Below are 23,433 nucleotides of genomic sequence, written 5' to 3' on the forward strand. Positions count from 1 at the left end.
ACCCCCAGCACAGCAAGCCCCCAGCACTTACCAGAAGCCAATGCTGTCCCCTGTCATACCCCACCCCACCTTGCAAATCACTTCCCTCTGGCATGAAAGACCTAACACCCTCTGGCTGCTTCAATATTGAGGCCAGGCTGGTGGACCCAGATCCAAGTCTGGAACTAAAAACACAAAAAGCTAGCGTGGACCCGTTTTCTGGCATCATAGTTGGGCACATTTTGGGGCAATGTAGTGGGCCAGTTTGACGAGTTACTTCGCCTTGCTGCTTACCGTTTTTACCAGTGTTGCTGAATGAATATTCTTTCAAATGCACAATTTCTATTGCTTCACATTTTATCCAATAACACCCCCTTGGGTACTAGTTAAACAGTGTCGCAAAAGGAATGAATAGCCGTTTGCAACTGTGATCCACTTTTCCATTGGTGCCAGAGACAATTTTGAGGCCATGGGGGTGGGGACAAAGTGCCAGAGCAGCCTTGGGAGTCTGAGGGCCGCTCCGGAGAGTGGAGCGGCCCCCGAATACTACAATGAAGGTTGGGCCACCGGCTTTGCACCGCTGGCCCGATGCAAATACCCATTTTGGCGAGGCTGCGGGGGTGCAGGACCCCCCAGCAGCCTCATTGTTTGTTGAAGGAGGGGGGGAAACTTACCTGAGTAGTGGTCTCTCTGGGTGCTATCGTCTGCTGGTCTGTTGGCATAGGAAGCGAGGGAAGGGAAGAACTGTTCCCTATTTCAAAGAGTGCAGAGGCTGCTTCATTTGTGGTCAGGCTGCAGTAGCCAATAAGCAAACAGCTTATTTGGCTTTTGCAGCCTAGACACTGCCACACTTTCAATGATTGGCTGTCATCTCCCAAACAGGGACAAGAGAGCTAATCATAGAAAGTGAACTTCGGCTTCAAGTCACTATGCCGAATAGCTGTTTTTCAGCTGACCTTTGGCCAAATAGTGACTCAAAGCCGAACTTCGGTACACCCCTAGTTGGAACCAGTATTGCCTACAGCCAAAAGGCATTTACTTCATGTAAACACTGAGAAGTGAAAGGTTGTAACCAGTATTGCGTAGAACCAAGAGGCTGTCAAAAGATTTTGGGAAAAGTACCAGTGTGGCAAGTTTCTAACCATCATTGCCTATCATCAAGGAATTATAGGTCTAGCAAATCAAGACAACCCCTGGGAAATGTTCATATCCGGCATTACCAACAGCCAAGAGGCTGCGAGAGACTCTTAATAATACAACCACAGTATATGTTCCCTGTTAAGAGATAAGGTTCTGGAAAAGCTTGTATCTCACATTCCCAGCAGTCAGGAAATGGTGAAACTACATCAGAAGACTGGTGTGGACAATACTGGAAGTAAACCAAGAAGTTTGAAGTTAGTGGTAGGAGATTTCTTCCTGGCAGGCGAGTATACGAGGAAAGGGCTTATGGTAGTTAGTCCTGACAGGCGAGTGGTGTGGAAAGAACCTTTGTTCAATGGAAAAAACATATAAGCCTTATTCAATGTTGCCAAATCATTGCATCAAAGAAACAAGCTGTTGTTTGGTTCCTGAAAAAAGAATGTTAATTTTCAGAAGAAATATGGAGAAAGAATAACGTGTTGCTTTGACAATCAGAGGTTTCCTATGATAACAGAACACTTGCATTTAGGTTTTTGAACTTGTAGGTTGGAAGAAAGTCGAGTATCTTTGAACTTGTGTGTTCCAGCATCTTTGAACTTTGTTGGAAGAAAGTGAAGCACCCTTGAAAAGGGATATTGTTGCACACTTTGTATTGTTTTAATTATCAATCAGCTGTGGTAAAAAAGGATATTTGTTATTTCTTCAAGAAAGACTCTGTGGTTGGAAAATACTTTTCTATTTCTCTGAAGAAAACTCTGATTTGAGTATTCCTGAATTGATCCAGGGGAAGGGAATACAACCCTTGTCACAAGGAGTGTGTCCAAGACATTTGAGTTTAAATTGCCACACTGTTTTTGTTGAATAAAAAGCTGTCCATATTTTCCTGGTATAATTTTGATTGCATGTATTAGTGCATGGGCTGGAATTATTTTGTACACTAGGTCAGTTTTCTTACGTTTTAGTTTGCTAGGCAGCGACCTTTCTGTTAGGTTAGGGAAAGTGAGGCATTTACCAGAACCCTTTTTACTTTGAATAAAAGGCAACCTTTGAGAGAACCTTACCTGTGTGTCTGTCTCGCATTTCCGACCCCTCACAAAAGCCACAGGGAGTATGAGCCGCCTGAGCTCCTGGTTACTACCACACCATCAATGACTGCAAAAATAACTGGAAAAGGAATGAGGGTGCTTCATGGTATTTTGAAAGCCTCTCATCTGTGTAACTCAGCCCTGGGTAAAAGACAGGCACAATCTAGTTCCTAGAGTCAGGCAATCATGCCTAGTGCATAGAACTGTGTGGCTATCAACAAAGCCCCCTACTCTCTTAATGGACTAATCGCAAAGCTCATATGTTTGCACCTTTTTACCGTGCCAAACTTGCATTTTTGGCTCTTCGGTTGGCAGTTCTCATCTTTTCTTTGATCTGCAGTCACCCATTTTTCTTTTTTTATGGTTGGACATTTGTGCCAATGGAGGGAGAGACAGAACCAGCAGAGCCTTAGTATAAAAGGAGAGGAAGTGTGTGGGTTGTGGGGGAAATGTCAGGAGGTGTGAAGGTAGACCGAGAGACCAGGCTGAGGATGGATGAAGGAGTGGCATGCTGGAGAGTTGGTGGCATAATTGGGTAGAGTGTAGGTGAGTCATTTGTGATAGAGAGTGGTAATAGTTTTGTGTGTAGTGTGTATGTGTTTAGGGTGAGCTGTGTAAAAGGGGATTGAATTAGAAAAAGAGATAGAGGGAGAAGTGTAGGTGGGATTAGAGAGAGTGAAAGAGAAAGTGTTTGGTAGGAGGGTCAGAAAGAGTGCAATGGTAGTTGAAGTCGGTGTTAGGAAAGATTTCATAGTTGTATGTAATTTTCCCTCCATGTGTCAACCCCCAAACTTTTTGCTGCTGTTTAGACACCATTGACTGACTTTGCCAGAGAAGCACAGCCTTCAGCTGCACTCCTCTGGGCTTTCACTCACTTTATATGGGAAAACTGACAATTAGTACTGAGAGACTTTGTTTCCCTTAGTCCTTTTCTCATGTTGCAACATTTGTACATTATATGACAAGTGTGCAATGTATCTTACCATACAGCACACTTGGGTCTATAGTCATTTCCAAAGGCCCTAGATACTCTCGCTGGAATTTTTATGAACTGTGCAGATGTGTCATGGACAGGACTGGTGGCAGCTATCGTTTCGCATTATTTTTAACACTTTCCTGCCATGTTAACCACGTTTGGCACGAATGGGTGGCCTGGCTCCAAAATGGCAATGCCACAAGGTTCTTTGTCCTGTCCTGTGGCCATCTTGCCCCTTCACGTTCCCCAGGTCGAGTCGACCCGGGCCAGTCCTTATTTGGTCATGCACTTTCCCGCGAATCCCAAAGTTTTCGCGGGCTTCTGCATGCCTTGTTTGTGTGCATCCAGGTTGTGGGCTGGGATGTCTGGTTCCAATATACATCCTGGGTGCCAGAGAGTCTGGAGTGCCCTGAATGCCTGAGACCACTGTGGTCTGTGATTGGTCCACGTATGGATTGTGTGTTTGTGAGCAGATCTCCCATTGGGTCCTCTCCGTTTTGGCGCAAAGGGAACTTTGGATAAGAGGAAGCTGAAAACATCACTACCAGGTCGATCTCCTGAGTTCTCAATGAACAAAGGATAGGATCCAAGTATCCTGCAACTACGAAGCTGAGTCGAGGAACCGATGGTGACCCGCTTGAAGGTTTGGCACCCTGAGCCGCTGTCGTCCCGTGGGACCCCTCTGTATCTGGTCATCCTAGAAGGTCTGCGAAGACGCTTCGACTCATTGGAATAGTGGGAACAAATATTTTCGGCACCTTCACCGAACCCTGCAAGTAAGCTTTCTCGGAAGTGTCCCTGGGCCAACCAGTGGGCTGACCAGCTTACGCAGGTCCTTTGCTCTGTCTCTGCCGTCGTTTCGAGGAGGCCCTCGAAACTTGGTATACTGCTAGCTCTGTGTGCACGGCACCCTCAGACCGAATTTCGTACACATGGCATTCCCAGGTCTGAAGTGAGATGAGTGTGCCCGGACCGGAGTAAACGCGGTTATCGTGTTGCCCTGCTGCGTCAACGTCCTTTGCAAGTCTGCTGCATTTGTGACCCTCTTGCCCCTGAAGTCTGCTGCAGTGAAACTGGGTCAATTCATCCGCCCGGAGCGGAGAAATTGCTTCTGTCCCATTTGGGAATAATCGCTGTATCTCGGGAACTAAAAGGTGCCGAGACGTCCTTTTTGCCGCATTCGAACCTACAAGCAAAGTGGACTGACCTGCCGAAGTTTGGGTCTCCTTGCATCAGGGAATGGTGAGTAATCAATATCCCAACTGGTGGCCCCTAGCGCAAGAGCCCATTTTTACGCACGTGTGACCCCTGGTGGCCCCTCTCCTATCCACCACTATTGCGAAATAGCGACTCCATCCCGAACTCTCGAACTGCCTCTGCCTTCAAGTGGAGGTTCTTCTTGAATAGTGGGAACCTATTCATCATCGCCTCATCCACCTTCCCGAGCTACTAAAGACCCCTGATGAGACCCTGTTTTGCCCATTTGAACAACTGCGTGCGTTTGCATTGCATGTACTATTGAGCACAAGGCTCCCCTCTTCTTAGGGCTTGGACTGCCTCTTAGTTAGGTGAACTGTCCATGTCTAACTGGGCCTAAAGATTAACTGCACTGCATGTTTCCTTCCCATCTAGGTTGTCGACATATTTCGTGCAGTCACCCCTTTAGACCCCCCTGGTCTTGTATATATATTGTATTGAGTGTGATGTATTGGTTTACTTAGTGTTACTGTGATTCTGTGCTATGGTCTATGTTACAGAGGCCTTGTAATAAATGTGTCTATATTTTTGATATAACACCTGTCTGGCGTAATTTGTAAGTGTCCTTGCTCTGTGTGCTCATTGAGGTCTTCAGTCACCTTCACCCCTCCTGAGACTTAGTCTGGACCGCCTGCCATAGCTATCCTGATTGGTCTGGCTTGTCCAGAGGTTACCCTGTTCCAAGAAACTAGGTTGGCCTTCTGAACATCTGCCCCACCTGGTTAGAGTTCAGAAATCCTTCTTAACACTAGGGATGAGCACGGAATGAAACAGGAGGGGTAGGGACAAGGTAGTGGTAAGAGATAGCTGGAGAGAGAGTGTTAACACATGTATGGAAAAGAGGGGGTGTACGTGAAAAGATAGGAGAGGGTGTGTAGTGTGAATAGCTAGAAGATTTTGTGAAACAAGGAACTGAAACCTTTTAGTCCTGGATTCAGGATATTTTATTCCTAAATGCAGATTGAATCTTATTGCACCATTCAGCTGAAGATGAGACTCCATCATATGTTTAGATCCCAAGAGGGAACTGTTATAGGATTTTGGACAATTGTTTTACTACATTACCAGCATTATTAATAATTAGTGTGTTATAATGCACTTGTTTGGCTTCAACAATAGCCCGTTTGTACTGTTTCCGAAGGTCTTTTAACCTTGAAGTCTGTGATGTGGTTGAATCCTTCTGCCAACTGTTTTTGGTACTTCGGTTGTTGGCAGTTCTCATCTTTTCTTTGATCCGCAGTCAGCCATTTTTCTTTTTTTTGGTTGCACGTTTTGTACTGCAGGTTACCTCACAACTCACCAATGGAAATTACAAAAGTAAACCAAAGAAGGAGTGTACACCAAGCAAGAAGTAACACAATTTATTCTGGACCTCAGTCACAGCTGGGAAAGCAGAATTCACACGGAACAGAACTGCATGAAAGGTGCTGTCCAAGATACACCCTGAAAACAAGAGCTTTTATAACCATACAAACTAATTAGCATCAAACCATTTTGAAACATTAGGTTAGTCCTCCATGTGAGGCTAAACGGTAGAGCTGCGTCATTCCCCTATAGTGGGACATACATTATCCTGAAAGGATTGGGTGCTGCAAACCTTGCCACACCACCCTCGACCACCCATGTGACGTCACAGTCCAACCCCAATTCCCACATCATAGTGCCAAACTTTGAGACAGTTAAGATGACCCGCGGATCTTTATTCATCTGCCCCCGGTCATCTCCATCCGTTTCTCATGGAGATTCAACCGATCATGACACTGGAGGAGCCTTGAACCATTGAAATGTTACTGTTTTAATGTTGCATTTTCGAACCTCTTCCCAGGCTAACATGTGCAAAGGGGCAATTTTATACCGCCATGGGACATTTTGAAACCGTCAGTAAACCACTTTAATAAATTAATATGCCGAATTATAAAATGATTGTACATTTACTGCCTCTGTCCAGCACCCATGAGGTTCACTTCCTGACCTCCAAAGTATCAAAGGCTGTTCATTTCTTGCTGCATGATCCTAGGAACGTGTAATTTGCAATGTGCTGTCAGCCTCTGCGGCTACTAAGCATGTTAATGAAATGTGAATTCATTTCTAGTGAAAATCAGGCTCTGAGGCCTGTTTACAGTGCCTCGGTCTAATGTTAAGCCCTGTATACTTACCTGTAACCCATCTTTATCGCCTATGTGTTATTTGCTTGAAACACGAATATTTAGGGCATCCTCCAGCCTAGTGCATAGAACTGTGTGGCAATCAACAAAGCCCCCTCCCCTCATAATGGGATAATCGCACAGCTCATATGTTTGCACCTTTTTACCGCGCTGAACATACATTTTTGGCTCTTCAGTTGGCAGTTCTCATCTTTTCTTTGATCTGCAGTCACCCATTTTTTCTTTTTTTATGGTTGGACATTTGTTGTTCATTAAAGGAACTACCTCCTCAATTGCCTGGAACATCCCATTGTTATTCGAGTTTACTAGGTCTGACAGAGAACCATGAGGTCAATTTCTGATATGTGTTACTTAATTACAGGAGCACCGCAGTTTGTTTGTCTTGAATGGAGGTCATCTTACAAGTGACCATTGAGGACATAGCAGCATATTTAATATTAGTTTTAAAAACAGTAGCGCATGATTGGTCCGGTCGATGGGGGAGAGGTCTCACCATACTAAAAGCAGTGTTATACAAGATAATCTAATCCAAGGTGCAAACTTCTTCATGCATGCGTTCAACCACATGCTTCTGGAAACCCTGTTCACCAATCATGCCTGGGTTCAACCACAGGCTGCTGGTAACCAACCCCCTTTACCAATCATGCATGGGTTCAACCACATGCTGCTGGAAACCCAATACACCAATCATCTATGAGTTCAACCACATGCTGCTGGAAATCTTCTTTACCAATCATGCATGGGTTCAACCACATGCTGCTGGAAACCTTCTTTACCAATCATGCATGGGTTCAACCACATGCTGCTGGAAACCCAATACACCAATCATGCATGAGTTCAACCACATGCTGCTGGAAACCCAATACACCAATCATGCATGAGTTCAACCACATGCTGCTGGAAAGCCAATGCACTAATCATGCATGAGTTCAACCACATGCTGCTGGAAACCCTGTTCACCAATCATGCATGGGTTCAACCACATGCTGCTGGAAACTGGGAGACAGACATGGTGGTATCTAGAGATGAAACAGACAACAGATCTCAAATTCAACATCAGAATTTGTATTTATTATCACAATGGTATAATAACGAATATGCCCAATAACTGGTGGGATTTTCCCTACCTGAGGAAACTAAGGAAAGTCTATGCCTGTAAGTCCAAATCTAAAGTCTGTCTGTGTCAAAACCTGTGCTTGCCCTCACATCTAATACTAAATATTGTTTAGGGTTGTTAAAAATGAACTTGGTGTTCAAAAGAAAGTCTGGAGCGGCTTCTGGCTCCCTTCCCCAAGATCAGGATATAGTTTTCAAAGTTGTAGGTTGCAAATACTCCACCAGGACTTGGATTTCCCTTTCAAAGCACACTTGGTTTCAATACAATGTTCAACTGGGTTCACACTGTTCCAATAGAAGTTCGGAGTTCCCTTCCCCAAGCTCAGAATACTGGTTCACAAAAGCAGTCTCTCAATGTTCATCAGGAGCTTAGGATACCCTTGCCCCAAGCTCGAAGTACTGGTAAGAAAAAAACAATCTAATAATGTTCTTTAGGAGCTTAGGGTTCCCTTCCCCAAGCTTTCACAGTTCTCTTAGGTTTCGTTGGGGATTCCTGGTCTAGGCGCAGTTGATAGACCACACGGTCCACCCATTAAAGGTCACGCAACCAGTGGCGCTCACCCAAGCTCTTTATCATCTTGATTTAAGTTGGTTCACAATTAATGTTCAACGATTCAAAAGTAAATTGATTATTCAGATATCTTCCTTGTCACGGCTTTTAATATCTTGTTCAATTTATACTTGGTCGGCTTTCACTGACAGCCGCTTCTCTTATTTATTCAGCTTTAGTTTGCCAGTTTGATATTTTGCTCACACTTCACTGCTCCCCTCGGCAGCTCGCAGCTTTCATAATCTCTTTTCTGCAACGTTGTTAGCTTTTGGGGATTTCTAATTGTCCTTAATTGCTCAGAGACTTTTGAACACGTGATACTTTGATACATGGCAACTTTGATACTTCGTTTCTAGACAATATAATGTAGCTCAGCAACTTTCCCATGCGTACCGGGTTTCTTGCATTCTCTGAAACTCACCAGTCGTGTTGATGTTTTCTTCCGTTTCTAAGCACACACATCTTCTGCCTTCTTAGCTCAGGATCTCACCGCCGGCCCCTCTGACACCAGTGGGCTGCTTTCTTCACTCAGGAGAATAAGCACTGTTCTGGCCACACAAAGGGATTGACACCCTCCACGGTTCCCTTCTCCCACTTCCACAGACTCCCTGGAGACACGGCTCCCTCGCCACGCATTTACTACCTGCTTCATTTTGCAGTTTTTCAGCGTCTCAGTGTTCCGTTATCCCTTGGCAAGTTGCGGGTGAGGCTATATTACTCTTTGAGGCTTCTTCCTCCTCTCAGTTCTTGGTGAAAATTCAAGGGGAATTTTAGGATATGAACAGCAGTAGCCTATAAAGGCTTAGTGGCGGGGAGGTTAGGTCAGCGTGTGAAAAGGGGGATACCATGTTTTATCCTTTGATGTTTTTTTCTTCTTTTTGGAATTTTGTGGGAACAAATGTGAATAGGCGAATTCGGATCTACCATAGTAAGTATGTCTGTCATGATGAATTCCCCTTTTCTCCACTGTTCAGCAAGAATGTGATGAGCAGGGCCATGCTGCCACCACGTCATCCTGGTTTATCAACAATAAGTACCTCTAGCCATCGGAAGTAGCCATCTTCAGTAGCAGCTCAAAGCAAGGCTCCAGCCATGTTTCTGTAAAAGCATGGAAATACCATGTGTAAGTAAAAAGTCAGGAGTTTCCATGGCATGGCCAGGGAGTGAGCACACATTCAGTAGTGTAGAGCGCAGCATGGATGAAGAAATTATATCACCAGTGTTCATTGCATTCATTGTTGTTGTGTATTTCTACAACGATTGCAAAGGGAAGGGATTCCAGGATGCGCGAGGCTCAGGTACGGAAGTAATTGGATCTACCTAGATTAATTTTGGATGAGGGCGAAGCCAGACAGATCGCAGCATTTAACCAGCACTGTGCTCGCAATACGTCTCATAATCCTTAATGAACCGGCAAGCGGGAATCAATTCTGAGGAGTGGTGAGGGTTTTTCTCTATCTTTCATTCCAGGGCTGTTCAGGGTGTCATAGGTAGCTTCACTATAATGATATTTAGCACATGGAAATAGTCATTGACCTCATTTCAGCCAATCAGAATGTTTAGAGTGCAGTCAATAACTACCGGTATTGACTTAATTCTGAACATTCTGTTTTCAGAAGCACACAGGGAAGAAACAATGCCATTTCCAGGCAACGTTTTGTTTCAACAAGACACTTGCTTTCTGGGAGGAGCTTATTTTGCTGCGACATGCTAATTAACACGAAAGAGAAAATCTTTGGAAAATGTTTTCACTTTCTTATAGATATACCCTTTCCTTTTTCATGCACCTTTGTGCATGCTCTTACCAAACATGTTCCAGCTCAACCAAGTTGCAAGGAAAATGCTTAACTTGAAGACCACCATGTTATTTAAATACTGCAAAATAAAACCTCATTTAATTTACTAACTCAGTTTGTCTATTGACTTTACTGACTCTTAAAGCACCATGTTTTTACCTCAGAACGAAATTTCCAAAACATGTAATGCTAGTACCACCATGTGCTATAATAGCATTATGGACCTCGGGAGGGGTCATTATCGCGTGGGATAATGGCCAGCCACCAAGTTAAGGCCCGAGGCAAAATGCTATATTATTATGTTTTTCCAATAACATTAATTGGGCTAAGGTAGTTCAATAAATCTGTTTTAGCTAAGGAAATGTATTTAGCTGTAACACGAGCACTGTCCACCATTAGAAAGAAAGAAAAAGGAAAATAAATAGCCGGGCAAGTTGGAGTCAGTGAGAAACGGTCACAGTATAATAACAAAGCGACAGATGAGGTGGAGTTAATGAGACAAAATGGGAGAAGGTGGTAGGAAGTGAGATAGTCATAACCAATGCCCAAGAAAGGATAAAGGTGCAATTTACCGAGGGTCTAGCATCAAGCAGGCGTTTAGCAGCTCCTAAAATGAGAATAGACCTGGATATGCCCGGCCAGACCTGCCATTAGCAGGCACAAGGCACGTCTTTAGGCACTTTCTCATGATGAGAAGGGGAAGGCCCGCCCTAGAGGGAGATAGGAAATGAAAATCCAGAACCTGTGCTGTAGCTGCCTGTAAGGTAATCGTGTGCTGACAGGTGAAGCGTGCCCCTAAGGATCGGCCAAGCTGAAAATAATGTATGCAAGATAAAAGCATATATAAATTTGCAAACGTAAACAGACTATGACAAATCCGGTATCTGGTATTTCCATCGCATTCCTATCCATTGAATGCTTATCCATCGAAATGTATTGAATTGCTTTTCCATCAAAAAAAAAATTAATTGAATGAATTTCGATGGATGATTGATTAGAGTTAGAGGTGGGGTAAGGGTTAGGGTTCAATTTAGATTTAGGGATAGAGTTAGGGGTGGGGGTTGGGGTTGGGTTAGGGTTAGAGTTAGGGTTGGAGTGAGGGTTAAGGCAAGGGTTTGGTTAGGTTTAAGGGGGGTTTGTGTAGGGGTTGAGGGGAACCCCCAATATACAATAAACACTAAAACGGTACAAGGAGCTGGCCAGTGCCAATATTTCAGCACTGGACAGCTCCATGTAACATTTTAACATGAAAAATAAAATAAATGCATCGAAATGCTATCTTTTACATTAAAAGTACATATCTATCGAAACTTGCCCATTCTATATTTGATGAAGTAATGGATTCTCTTTTTGATGCATTATTTTTGATTAAAAGACCATAAACCGACAAATCCCAGTATTTAAAACAAACATGTAAAACACAAAGCCAGAGCTATCATAGTAGGAGCGGGACGATGGTGGTTGAGGTCACATTGTATGACTCTCTTATGGCCCTTTTTTGCAAACTGCAACATTAAGTACTTTGAGACAAATTACTTTTTTTTTCTTCAAAAAGTGAACACAAGTATTGCTGAAAATAAAAAAGGAAACATTGGAGATGTATCCGAGCCAAGTTTCATTAAGGAAACATGGATTTACAGGTGTTTCTTTGCTGATCCCATTGTGACTGATAGTGGGGGTGGGGATATTTTATATTAGGGTCAACTATGGGTTTGGTACTAGATGGGTACCCAAATTGGTGTTCCCCCACTCTGCTCTCTCTTCGGTCCAGGTGAGAAATGTGCCTTAAGCACAGGTGGCTGAGATGTAGTTCTGCCTGTTGGGGAGTCGGGCAACATCGAGCATCTTCACAGATGACCAGAATTGTCTGAAGCATATTTTATACCAGGTGTCTGTCTGCAAATTATTGCAAATGTTAGCGTTTCCTGGAAGGACCTGGGACCATGACCTGACTCTGATACTTGTAACTGTGCACTCCAGTCATGTCGGAACTTGCCAAAAATACTCTGGGACAGTGGTACGGAAAATGACCCAATTAGGGAACTGGAAAGGGAAGAGAGAGCTGAAGGTTGGATTGGGGGCATGGCAAACTTAGCTTCGATGGAACGTGTAATGTTTCAAGCCAGGGGGAAGACTTCTATGCACAGAGATATTTAGAATAAGTTCCAATATCATTATGACCGTCACCAAAAGACCCAATATTGCCCAGGACGTAGGAGGGAAATGAAAGAGAATATGATCATTGAATTGCCTTATTTTATAAAAGAATTGTTGATGTCACTTGCTGTATTACAATTGAAAATACAATAAAACATTATTTATTTCTGGGAATCTTTTGATTCTGCTTGACCCCAATCTTGTTGGGTCCTTTTTCGTGAAACCCACTACAAATTACTCAGAAGAGACCGATAGCCAGGCGGGTGTCCTATCAGCGGAGATGTACACCAGGGCAGTCATTCCTTAGCTCTCCGAATCCAATGATTTCAAAGGGCGATGGAGTTGTTGAAATATGAATGACTTTCTCAAACATCAAAGTAAGAGAGGACAGACAATAGCAAGTACATGTGCTGGTTTTGGGGATCTGTCTAACATCAGGGGATAGAGCTCATAAATCAAACCTGGGTCTTTCATCCCTTGACCCAGTTTTCCCACGCACTGCTTTTCCAGCAGTCAAATCGTCCTGTCAGGAAGATACTTTCTAAAGGCTGCATTGTAGCCCCATCAGAGGGTCATCTATTGACGTGAACCATTAAATGGAAAAAGGGAATATTCATGAGTTCATTGCATTTCAAATGGTTTATCCAGCATGGGGTAGGAGGTTTCCCAGCTCCAGGTCTTAATTCTAAACGAGGTTATATCTTTGTGGGTTTCTGTTGTGTGATAAGTCTTGCAGTGGTGTGGAGTAGGTCCCGTAGAGATGTGACTCGCAGAACTTTGAGGTGTGCAATGGAGCTTCAGAGAAAAAAACAACCCACAACATTGAGGTGTGTTGGGAATAAGGAGTACAAGTAACATTTACTGAAAAGAATGACCCCAAAAATATTGTAATGTTTTAAAAAGAAATTGAAAATAATAGATCAAAACAAAAAGATAAGTAAACTTCTGTTCTGGCACAGTATTCTTCGGGGGTGGCGAGGAGGTGTATTGGAAGGGTGCATAGAGGCATGGGAGGAGTCCCCTCGCCCTCTCTGAAAGTCTGCCTTCATGTATTGAACAGTAACAAATGACATTTTGAGTTGGGGCCCCCAGAGATGGCAGCAGGGACCCCTTGTCCCCCTTGTTACTGACTTGATAAGAAACCTACAGCCAGTAGGCAAAACAAAACACAAATATTTGTGCAGAATCTTCTTTTTTAGGAGAATAAGTGAAATAATGTGGTTATTTTTACTTTATTCGTATACATTTTCTTTATGTTTACTCTTTATCTCATGTCAGCCTGTAATGTAAAATTAGTCAATGCCACAGGTTTGTTTTTACTGCGCCATTGCAAGTCTGTGCTATCGCCCCCCTTGTTTACTTTAACACCCAATGCAACATGCAGAGGTGTGGTGCGGGGCTTGCAAAGGTGTTCTGTGGTGACTTGGCTGATGCCCACTGGTACCTACAGAGGGCTGTGGTGCAAGCCTGCAGTTGCAGTATGCTGTTTGTCTGAATCTATGCATCTTAACTTTGCTGCACTGATTGTAACCTCAAGCAATGTATGTACCTTGTAGCTAAGACACATTTCCTGTAACAGCACCTCGATGCCTCCGATCATTAAATAAATAAATATAAAAATGAAGTTGTGTGTGCTCCTGCTCACACCTATATGGACTGCTGCGTTGCGTCGAGGGTCTTGAAGACCTGATTCCATGAGCACAGGGTGTCTATCAACTGCTAGTGCCACCCCAGACTTGCCCCCTCCTCTCGCTCGGCCCGCAGCACCCTGCACCTAGTGTAAGAACTGACTGCTGGAAGGACTATGGAACATCTGGCATAGCCACTAGCAGCAAGGTGAGGAAAGACCTTCCAAGTAAAAGCAGGAGCGGTGCTGATGTAGAATTTCTGAGCATGCTGTTGTGTGATGGGGACATTTGGAATTCTTGTGGCAATGAGCTCTGCTAACGACAATAATGCTTTTCTTTCCAGGAACTGGTGGAATATTACCAGGTCCACTCGCTGAAAGAAAGCTTTAAACAGCTGGACACGACATTAAAGTACCCATACAAATCTCGGGAACGTCCTCCCACGCGGTCATTGACGCGCTCCCCAGGTAAGAGCAGCTCGTTTACATCATGATTTGAGACTTATGTGCAATTTTATGCAGTTGGACGATTAATGTAATCTCTTTTTTCCTTGGATTTAAGCAAACCCTTTCTAAGAGCGCCTCTGCTCTTCAAATATGAATGTTCCCGGCTTTTTGTGCATGGTCTGCTAATGTAGAAAACACTCTTGCCGTTGAGCTTAAGGCCCCTCCCCCCGCACCTTCGCTCAACCTCCAATGCCTTTCCAGAACCCTCCATGTGCAACAATAACATGACGTAAAGGTGTTAGATCATTCTCCTCCACAGCTAAGGAGTACTTCGAGACAACACCTGCTGGCATTTTGCAGCTAATCTGTGTGATTTTATGAGGGAACCAACTTTTTGAAAATCAGTCCAACACCGCCCCCCAAAAATGGGAATTTGGCCTGAACTGTTGGGACACGACCATTCTCCATTATTGAGATCAAAAGCAACCCAAGCCATGTTAGCCTTGTGAGTCTCCACATTTAGGTGTAGCTTTGAGGCTTTAGGCAGCTAGTATAAAGCAATCAAAGTATGTGTATAAACACTCCACATTGGGTTACTCAATAGTGAAATGCTCCTTGCAGACCTCAATTTCTATTTTAATAGAAATGCTTGCTCCTCTATCCTTCCCCCTATCTCGGGGTTGCACGAGCCACCACTCTTTCGGCTCAGCCTCTACCAGCCTGTCCTGTGCGATTAGTGAACCAGACTCCCAACGTTAACACATCCCCTGAAAGGAAGCTCAGGGTCACAGAAGGGGAACTTTTCGGTCTTTCTTTTTAGAGACTGATTTGATGAGTGTTAAGGGGTCTTTGCTTTGAAGGCACCCCCTTGCAGAATGGATGTTCACTTGTGCATGGAGACCACCCCTTATCCGATTATGACCCTTTGTGTATTGTTTAAGGGTTCCCCATATCCACTAAAAACACAAAGAGGCGTGCTTGTCTGGAAAGACGTGTCTAATGTGAGAAACCTGAGGGTATTCTCACTCCTAAACCCCCGGAACCTCCTCTCAGGTGGTCACAGAAAAGGCCATTGCTCTTGGATCCCAACCCTGGGGGTGGACACGCGAAGGAGGATCACCTGGGTGGAGGGTCCTTGGGGACTGGGTAGAAGGGGACCCTTAGGAGAGACATGGTATCCCCTTTGTCCTGTTGAGAATCAACCAAACCCTCCCCCGACCTTTATAGGTTATTGTGAAGCTGTTCCTCTCCTTTTCCCACAAATAACACTTGACTGTATTGAGACGATGAAGAGGCAACTAACAGGAATGAGCACTACACCATTTCACCACTTTAGTACTGGCACAGGGAAGATGCCTACAAAGAGCTACGAGGATCAGGCATGTCCCTTTATGGTCAGGCAAGTCTCATTAGAGATACACACCTGCAGCCTGTCAAGGGGCTGCAGGTGTATAAAGAGAGATCAGTGGAGCAGAACAGGGAGCAAAAGGGAAGCCTGTGTGGACGAGACCAGCAAGCAACCTTGTTTCAGAGGAGGAAGCCGTGGTGGGGCCCGAGAAGGAGCCATGATGCCGGCAAATTCCCAAGAAGACTTGCACAGGCCATAGCCAGTGGGCCGTGTAATTATTGCTAGTCTGGGAGCCTCCATGATAGAGGATCAGCAGCAGGAGCTGCGAGAGAGCACCAAGAAGAAAGGACGCCATCTGCGTCGGTTCCCTCCGTGCAGTGACATGCGGCAGGCTTGAAGAGCTCCAGAGGGTGAGTTTCCCAGCTTCAGTGATGGGGAAACAGAGCGAACCGCCGGAAGGACACGCAGCGAGCCAGTGTGTGTCTGAGAGGATGCTCAAACACTGGGGCACTCCCACAAATACATATTTAATACATAGTTGAATGGAACTTTAAAACTGAGCAAAACCAATGCTTATTGAATACCAAATTAAATGGAACTTTAAAATTAAGCAAAACCAATGCTTATTCAATACCGAATTGACTGGAACTTTAAAATTAAGCAGCATGAACTTTTATTGAATACCGAATTGAATGAAACCCTGAAGTTAAGCATTATAATTGTTAGTTGGAATAAAAACCTACATGGGCCACGCAAATGAAGTGAATAACCCAAAGGTCCATGTGAAAATGAATTACAGAAAAGAGTACAGCGTGACAGAGAGTCATAAGAAGGTGGGTGTGAGAAAAACACCCTTAAACTGAACTTATATGAATGAATGCAGTGCGACAAGGCCAAAGACTGAAAAGGATGTGTGACAAGTGATGGCAGAACCAAGAGGCTGACAAGGAAAGCCAAAGGATTGAAAATGTAGACATCAAAGTCAAGAGGCCGAGTCAGGGATCCTGGTTGCGTGACATGTGATGGGTGGACCATTCTGTCTCTGCACCTAGACCAATGAGCTCTAAATGTTGAAAACCTAAGACATTGTGATGTGAAGTCAAAGTCTTGGGGACGGGATCCCTGAGACTTGAGGAGCTCCATGTGTGATCTTGAGAACAAAGCCTCAAGACCTTTTGTTTTCTGTGAACTGTGTTGCTTTGAACTTGGGGAAAGGAATCCCAAGGATTGTTTTGAACTGTATCACCTTGAACTGGAGAAAGGTTATCATGATACTTTTTTGTGGACATTTCTTGTAATTGGGACGGGGGAGCTGAAAGAAAGCTATGAGCTGGAAGAAGCTCAGAATTTGAGTTGAACACTATTTCTTTTAATTTTGACATCCCTACACATTGGTTAGCTTTAGTTGTGAGGGCAAGTATAGGTTTTGGTCAAAGACAGACTTTTAGGTTGAACTCTTTTACTCAGATTTTCCTTAGTTTCGTTCAGGTGAGGAAATCCCACCTTAGCATAGGGAAAGTTGGGCCTTCTACCATCCTGACATTTGATTTAAACCACTTAGAGATAATTTGTCTGGATTAATTCCTTCCAAAAATGCCAATGTCGTCTTGAAGACAGGAAAGTGATAAAGGAATAAACGTAGATGGCATAGGGTGCCTTTCTGCTAGATGAGTAGCTTCTCTGTGTCAGGGAATTACAGTGCTGTGCCAAATTCATGCTTTCAAGAATCACTTCCCGTCCTCTCTCCACCATGGTTCCAACATTTCAAAGAAAGACAGGCTGATGCACCTGCCTGAAGTGTGCTCTTGGATGTACTTTGGAAACCGGTGGCTCTCTAGATGTTTTGGCCGACAACTCCCACGATTCACCAACATTGACCATCCTGGCTAAGGCTGATGGGAGTTGGAGGCCAAACCATTTGAAGAGCAGTAGGTTGATGACCACTGCTCCACATCATTTGACTCGGTTGGAACCAGCCACTGTTGCCTCAGAGCCTGCCAAGCTATGGGGACATTATGGGTTTCCATTTTTCTTCACAGTCCAGGTTCCCAGGCATCATTGGGTCGCTTCTATTGTACAATCTAACAGCAGGACTTTCTCGAATCCCGGTACGGGATTGGGAAGTCTCCACCCACCTTCAGGTAAATCTTGGCTTGGAAGAGACTTGAGCAACGATTCCACCTGATTGGTCTGTGCGCATGCATTCAGTTTCACTCAGAGATGACTCATAGGACATCCAGTAGGGGAGGTGCAGCTGTGGGAAATTGCAGGAGTTTTGGGGAAAGAGCCAGACGTAGGAAGGGTGGAGCATCCAATGGACACAGGTTGTGCTCTAACCTTGGCACAACACAACCTTCAGTCGCTCAAAAACAAATGAGTGTGACACACACTACTCCTTTACAGAGCCACTGGGATCTGGCCTGAGTCCATTGATTGAGTTGGCCCAAGCTGCAGAAGTACAGTCAGGGGGCCTTGCTGTGCAGATGGGCAGGTTGGCTAGGGGATGGGAATGCAGTCTAGGTGTCAAGACTGAAGGTGATTATTGCAAGCTCGTTCACTGCGACCAGTCTACATAAACTTGCAGGAATGGCGCTAAGTTGTCCAAATAATGCATATTACACAGAGAAAGTCGCACGGGCCGATAGGGATATACGTCTACGATGTTTTATTGATACAGCTGAAAAAGAAATTACAGAAGACCAAAGATCATGAGAAAGCAGGACAACCATTATTGTGATGTAAAACTCTCTAGAAATGGGTTAGAAATCAAGGAAGAACTCTACGGTTCCGTTGCACACAGCAGTGGTTTTGGTTGTAGTTCATGGAGGGAGTCCCACAAGGTATTCAGAGGCCTGGATAACCAGGACTCTGTGCACCCCACGGGCAGCGACATCGGGGAAACCCACAAGGGGAAGAAAACCTGGCTTCGGATGTCAGGAGAATCAATGTTTTCTGATGGAGTCCAGAGTACGATTTGCAGGATGAATGTGGTTGGATAAAGTATTTTGACGTTCAGCACAGCTGTAATCCTGAAGGCAAAGAGTTTCCAGGTACGTATTGAATGGACAGAGATGATTTTATAGCAGGAAGCAGGTTGGAATGGAATTAGCTAGACAGACGGGAGGAGAGAAAAGGCTGAGAAAAGACAGAACAGGGATTAAGACAAAGTAGGTAGGCAAAAAGTGCAGACCAGAGAATAAGGTAAAAAGATGGAAGCAGAGGATAAGAACGAGCAGAAGGCTCGGAGAGAGAGAGAAGGCATACGGGAGGCAACAGAGGAGGAAGAAAAAGGAGCGTAATGGAACATGAACAAGGAAAGTAAGGAACAGAGAAAAAAGAGTAGTAAGTAACTGCGGTAGCGGTCGCGGATAGAAGGGCTACAAGGAATGAATGAAGTTCACAGAAGCAGTAGAAACAGAGCATTGTAGCGACGCACTCAACTGACCTGTTTTCTGCCAAATAGAAAACTCTCAGAATGCGGACCCCGCCATTTTGAGAAAGACTAGACTGCTGTAGGGAGTTCACATGAATGGCATTGAAGATGCGCCATCTTGGAAGATATCGGGAAAGAGGATTATGGTGCTTTCTCCACTTGAGCCACAAGGATCGAGATGTATTCCTAACAAAATGTGAACCAAAAAAATACATTATGAGAGACGTAATTTAACTTCTACATAGTGACCCCCTTTAGTCTATGAAATACCTGATGTCCAAATAGCTGTGTGTTCTTTGACACCTAAAAAAAAAAAAGTCAATTCAACCAAAATGCCACCTTTCCAGATGCTGCGACTTTTCACTTATATTTACAGACACATGTTATGGGTTAATCCCCAACCCACTACCCCGCCCCTCCGAGTTTTAGCCCTTAACAGGCAGTTATTTAATGTCACTCACAACCCAAGAATAAGAGATTGTATTTACTGCAGCGGCTAACAGTGAATAGGAACGTTTCTCGGAATCATTATAGCACATTATAGCACCATGGGTTCAACAGACAGATTGATCTGATCTTGAAACTGGGAGCCTGTTCCCACTAGTCTGATGTTCTGTGCATAGGTATCCCATATCACAGAACAATTTGTTCCATCTGTGAGTGTGTGGAACTATTGTGTTAGTTTAAAATATCAAGATAATCTGCATAAAGCGTACCTAGAACCAATGGGACGCTAGGACGCACAACACACCTAATGCAAAGCAAATTTAATGTTCAATATTTTAGGAAACCAATCTGAATATTTTTGTTAATTTCACCCATAACAAAATGGTAATGCCTTAAGCTGACTTACATGTGATGCCCCCTCGCCTTGCATTGAGTGAGTGGAGCACACTTGCTGCTTGTAGAACAGTTTGGTGCCGCCTGTTGTTGGAGTGCTCAACTGCAATTTAGGACATAGACTTGTACTAGAGCCAACCCAGTTTCCAGTTGTTCATCTTTCCTCCCAATCTCCAGTGGCCTCTTCCTCTTCTGAGAAAGTCACATCAGAGGAACAACCTGCAGAGTTGAGGGGAATCCCCAGAGACCAGCCCGCCCCCCCACCCCAACCCAACATCTCGTGTCTCTGAAAAGCCCAACTGGGGAGTCCAACACCGTGTAATTCAGAAATACAAAAAAGGTAGCAGGCGCCCCTCTCTCGAAAGAACACGGCATGATAACCTGTTCAGTGGTTTTTAACCACTTTGAGAGTTAGCAGCCATCTGCTTTTTGCTCACTGTACCTTTTCACAGATGGGAAATAACCATTTGCATATCAGTCTTTGTCCTGCCCACATGGGCAGTCCAGCGACGAAATACTATGGCAATTCCCTTCTGAAACCAATCTGAATATTTTTGTTAATTTCACCCATAACAAAATGGTAATGCCTTAGGAGAACTTACATGTGATGTCCCCTCACCTTGCATTGGGGGAGTGGAGCACAGTTGCTGCTTGTAGAACAGTTTGGTGCCCCCTGTAGCAGCAGCGTAGGACATAGACTTGTCCTAGAGCCAGACCAGTTTCCAGTTGTTCATCTTTCCTCCCAATATCCAGTGCCCCCTTCCTCTTCTGAGAAAGTCACATCAGAGGAACAACCTGCAGAGTTGAGGTGAATCCCCAGAGACAACCCCCCCCTGCCCAACATCTGGTGTCTCTGAAAAGCCCAGCTGGGGAGTCCAATACCATGTAATTCAGACTTGGAGAATTAGCCTGTGAGATAGCGACTTGTTACCATAATATTAGAGTCCAATTAATTTAAGGTAAGACCAAGCTGTTACATGAATGTCCAATACCACCATGTCTTGTAGCTCCTCCCACTTACCAAATTCAGGGACTGATCTGGCCCCACACGGAGACAGAGGGGATTTAGAAATTTGGGAAGGCTGCCGGCTGAATTGGGATAGACACCTCACCAGTGATGTAATGCTTACTCAACACAGATACTCATATGTCCCATCCCCTTTCCTCCATCCTTGTGGGCGTCCCCCAACATGGGGATGGTACCGGAACCTTTGGCAGTGAAAAATTGAGTTTTCCCTTTAAATTTAGTACAGCGCACTGGGGTGCGGCCTTGGGAGGGGGAACGCTCCACCAAGACCTCTCTGGTGCCTTACCTCAGTTTCTTTTTCTGCATGGACAGTGTCAGACCTGCCAGCCTCTGCAGAGACTTTCTTTGTTTTTCAATCTATTTAACCTCCCTTTGGTGCCTCGCCTCCACTGGCGCATGTTGACGGCACGAGGATTCACAAGATGTGCTTCACGTGACCACTCGCCCCTGGCCTTGGACGCTCATGCACTCTATCTTGAGTGGTTGGGGCCCGACCACTGCTGGGATGGAGGCGCGGCTTGCATCGCTCTCGGTCACAGGACATTGAAGAATCGGTTGTCGCGTTGGAGGGATATCTTCCACACTTCTCCTCTGGCACACCTTAAGGACTTTGTCTCCAGCACCTCTTGTCAAGACAAGGTAGGCCCTCTGTTCAGAATGGATCCTCAGCACGGCAGCTCCTTTCTGGGGGTTTCCACAGGCAAGGATTCCTTGTATTCAGGCTCTAGCAGGCCTGAGGCCTCTATGGCTACCGGCTCCCAAGCCGAGCTGGCCGGGGGCCCCTCTGGGCATTCCAGGGACAGACCTGAGGCCGTCAAGGCTACTGGCTCCTTAGCCGAGGTGCTCATGGTCCCTACCAGGCTGTCCTCAGAAGGGCGATCATGATCATCCTCTACTTCGACCCCAAGGGTTAAAGGATCATTGGGTGCTACCGCCAAGAGTCAGTCCTCGGCACGAACCAGCACGAATACCGGCACAGGTGCCATGGGTGCACAACCTACAGGAGTTCACTCCAAGGTCATGAGTCAGGGCTTTTTGACTACTGGCCGGTCGGCCGAGGGCTCTGTGCCTACCGGAGTGGTCTCTGAGATCAATGCTGCTGCCTTAGGTTTGGGACCCAGAAAGTGTCCTCCCATGTCTGAGCCTGCACGTGGCTCTGGGTCTTCATGCCATCCCTTCCAGGGCATGGCACAAGGCCCCAAAATGGTGGATAAGCACGTGGCAAAGCCTGCTAGGCTGGTGGGCATTTTGGATTCGAACTAGGGCACGCCCGTGCTATCTCCCATTGAATGGGCCCTGCAAGAAGTTCCCAGTACCCTTCCCTCTGAAAATGGCAGCAGACTGCATGAACAGGCTTTTGGTCTTCTGGGGGGTACATCTATCCATCGCAGCCTTAAGGCTACATGCCTCAAGTGCCTCAGCGCTTTGACAAAGAGCGGCGGCCCAGTGCTTCAGAGGGCCGGGCCCTTGGGATTCAGTTATTAGCAAGGATCGCTTCTTCGAGAGCTTCCTCCTCCTCATGCGTTCCCCTCAGATGACGGGGCTCCTGACGGTTATAGTGAAGGAGGTAATCCTGCAGGTGGTGCCTCCCCGTCGTCCTCATCTGTGTCCTCTGCCTGTTCCTAAAGGGCTACCAGTGCCAGTGCCTGTCCCTCCCCTGGTCCAGTTTCTACCAGTTGTCCCTACCCTTCCACCTCTTCCTGTACCACCAACTTGTCTTCAGCTCTGGACCTAGGAGGGACCCTGCCAGTACCTGTGTCCCAGGTCCCAGTCTCCCCTCGTTCTGTAAAAAAGGGGTTTGTGAACGATGACGACGGTGGTGCCCAGGACGAGGAACCGTCTGCATCCGTTAAGCCCTTTCATGACCGCCTTCAGGGCCTGTAGGAGGTCTTGGGGGTCCCTCTGCCCGAGGAACCCCCCCAGGAGTCGGGAGTGCTAGCACAGGTTTTGGGCAAGTACACCACGATCCGGTCTGGCATCCCTCCCCAGAAGGATGTCCTGCACATTTGCGAGACAGGTTGGGGAGAAACCCAGGGCCAATGCCCAGTTGGACGGGGAGCCAATCCTCCTGGCCCCCCACCTTTGCTGCATTGTTCAGTGGTGCTGCGGCCTCCTTCTATTCTAAACCATAGTCTTCGTCCTCTTCCTCCTCGCGAGCCACCTCCAGTTGTCTTTCCAAGGAAGAAAAGGTCACTGAGTCCTTAAGCAAACGCTGTTGCGCCATTTCAGGACTGCATTTGCGACAGGCCAATGCTGATGCCCTTTTAGCTGCAGCTAACCAGAAGCTGTGGAAGGAACTCAGGGAGTTTCTGCCTGACCTCCCTCTGGAGAGGCAAACCTCCTTCAAGGGCGGTCTGGCGGATGCCCAGGCCGTTGCACAGGTCCTCATGGAGTCTTCGGTCTCCCACATCGACACAGCCAGCAGAGGGCTGTGCCTGTGTGTCGAGATGAGAAGGTCGGCATGGATGAACGCCACAAAATGTCAATCTG

At 45.7% G+C, this 23,433-nt stretch overlaps 1 protein-coding gene across 2 annotated transcripts in view; it reads left to right on the plus strand.

Annotated features, from left to right (window-relative positions):
* VAV2 (vav guanine nucleotide exchange factor 2) overlaps positions 1-23,433 on the plus strand; it is a 1,354,235-nt gene that overhangs the window by 1,298,193 nt on the left and 32,609 nt on the right. For both annotated transcript variants that reach the window (XM_069609623.1, XM_069609624.1), the window contains exon 25: positions 14,193-14,316. In XM_069609623.1, the coding sequence (XP_069465724.1) occupies positions 14,193-14,316 (124 nt within the window). The remainder of the gene's footprint in view (positions 1-14,192; positions 14,317-23,433) is intronic.

Source organism: Ambystoma mexicanum, chromosome 8 (assembly GCF_040938575.1).
Source record: "Ambystoma mexicanum isolate Mex_15411 chromosome 8, UKY_AmexF1_1, whole genome shotgun sequence".
Taxonomy (NCBI): domain Eukaryota; kingdom Metazoa; phylum Chordata; class Amphibia; order Caudata; family Ambystomatidae; genus Ambystoma; species Ambystoma mexicanum.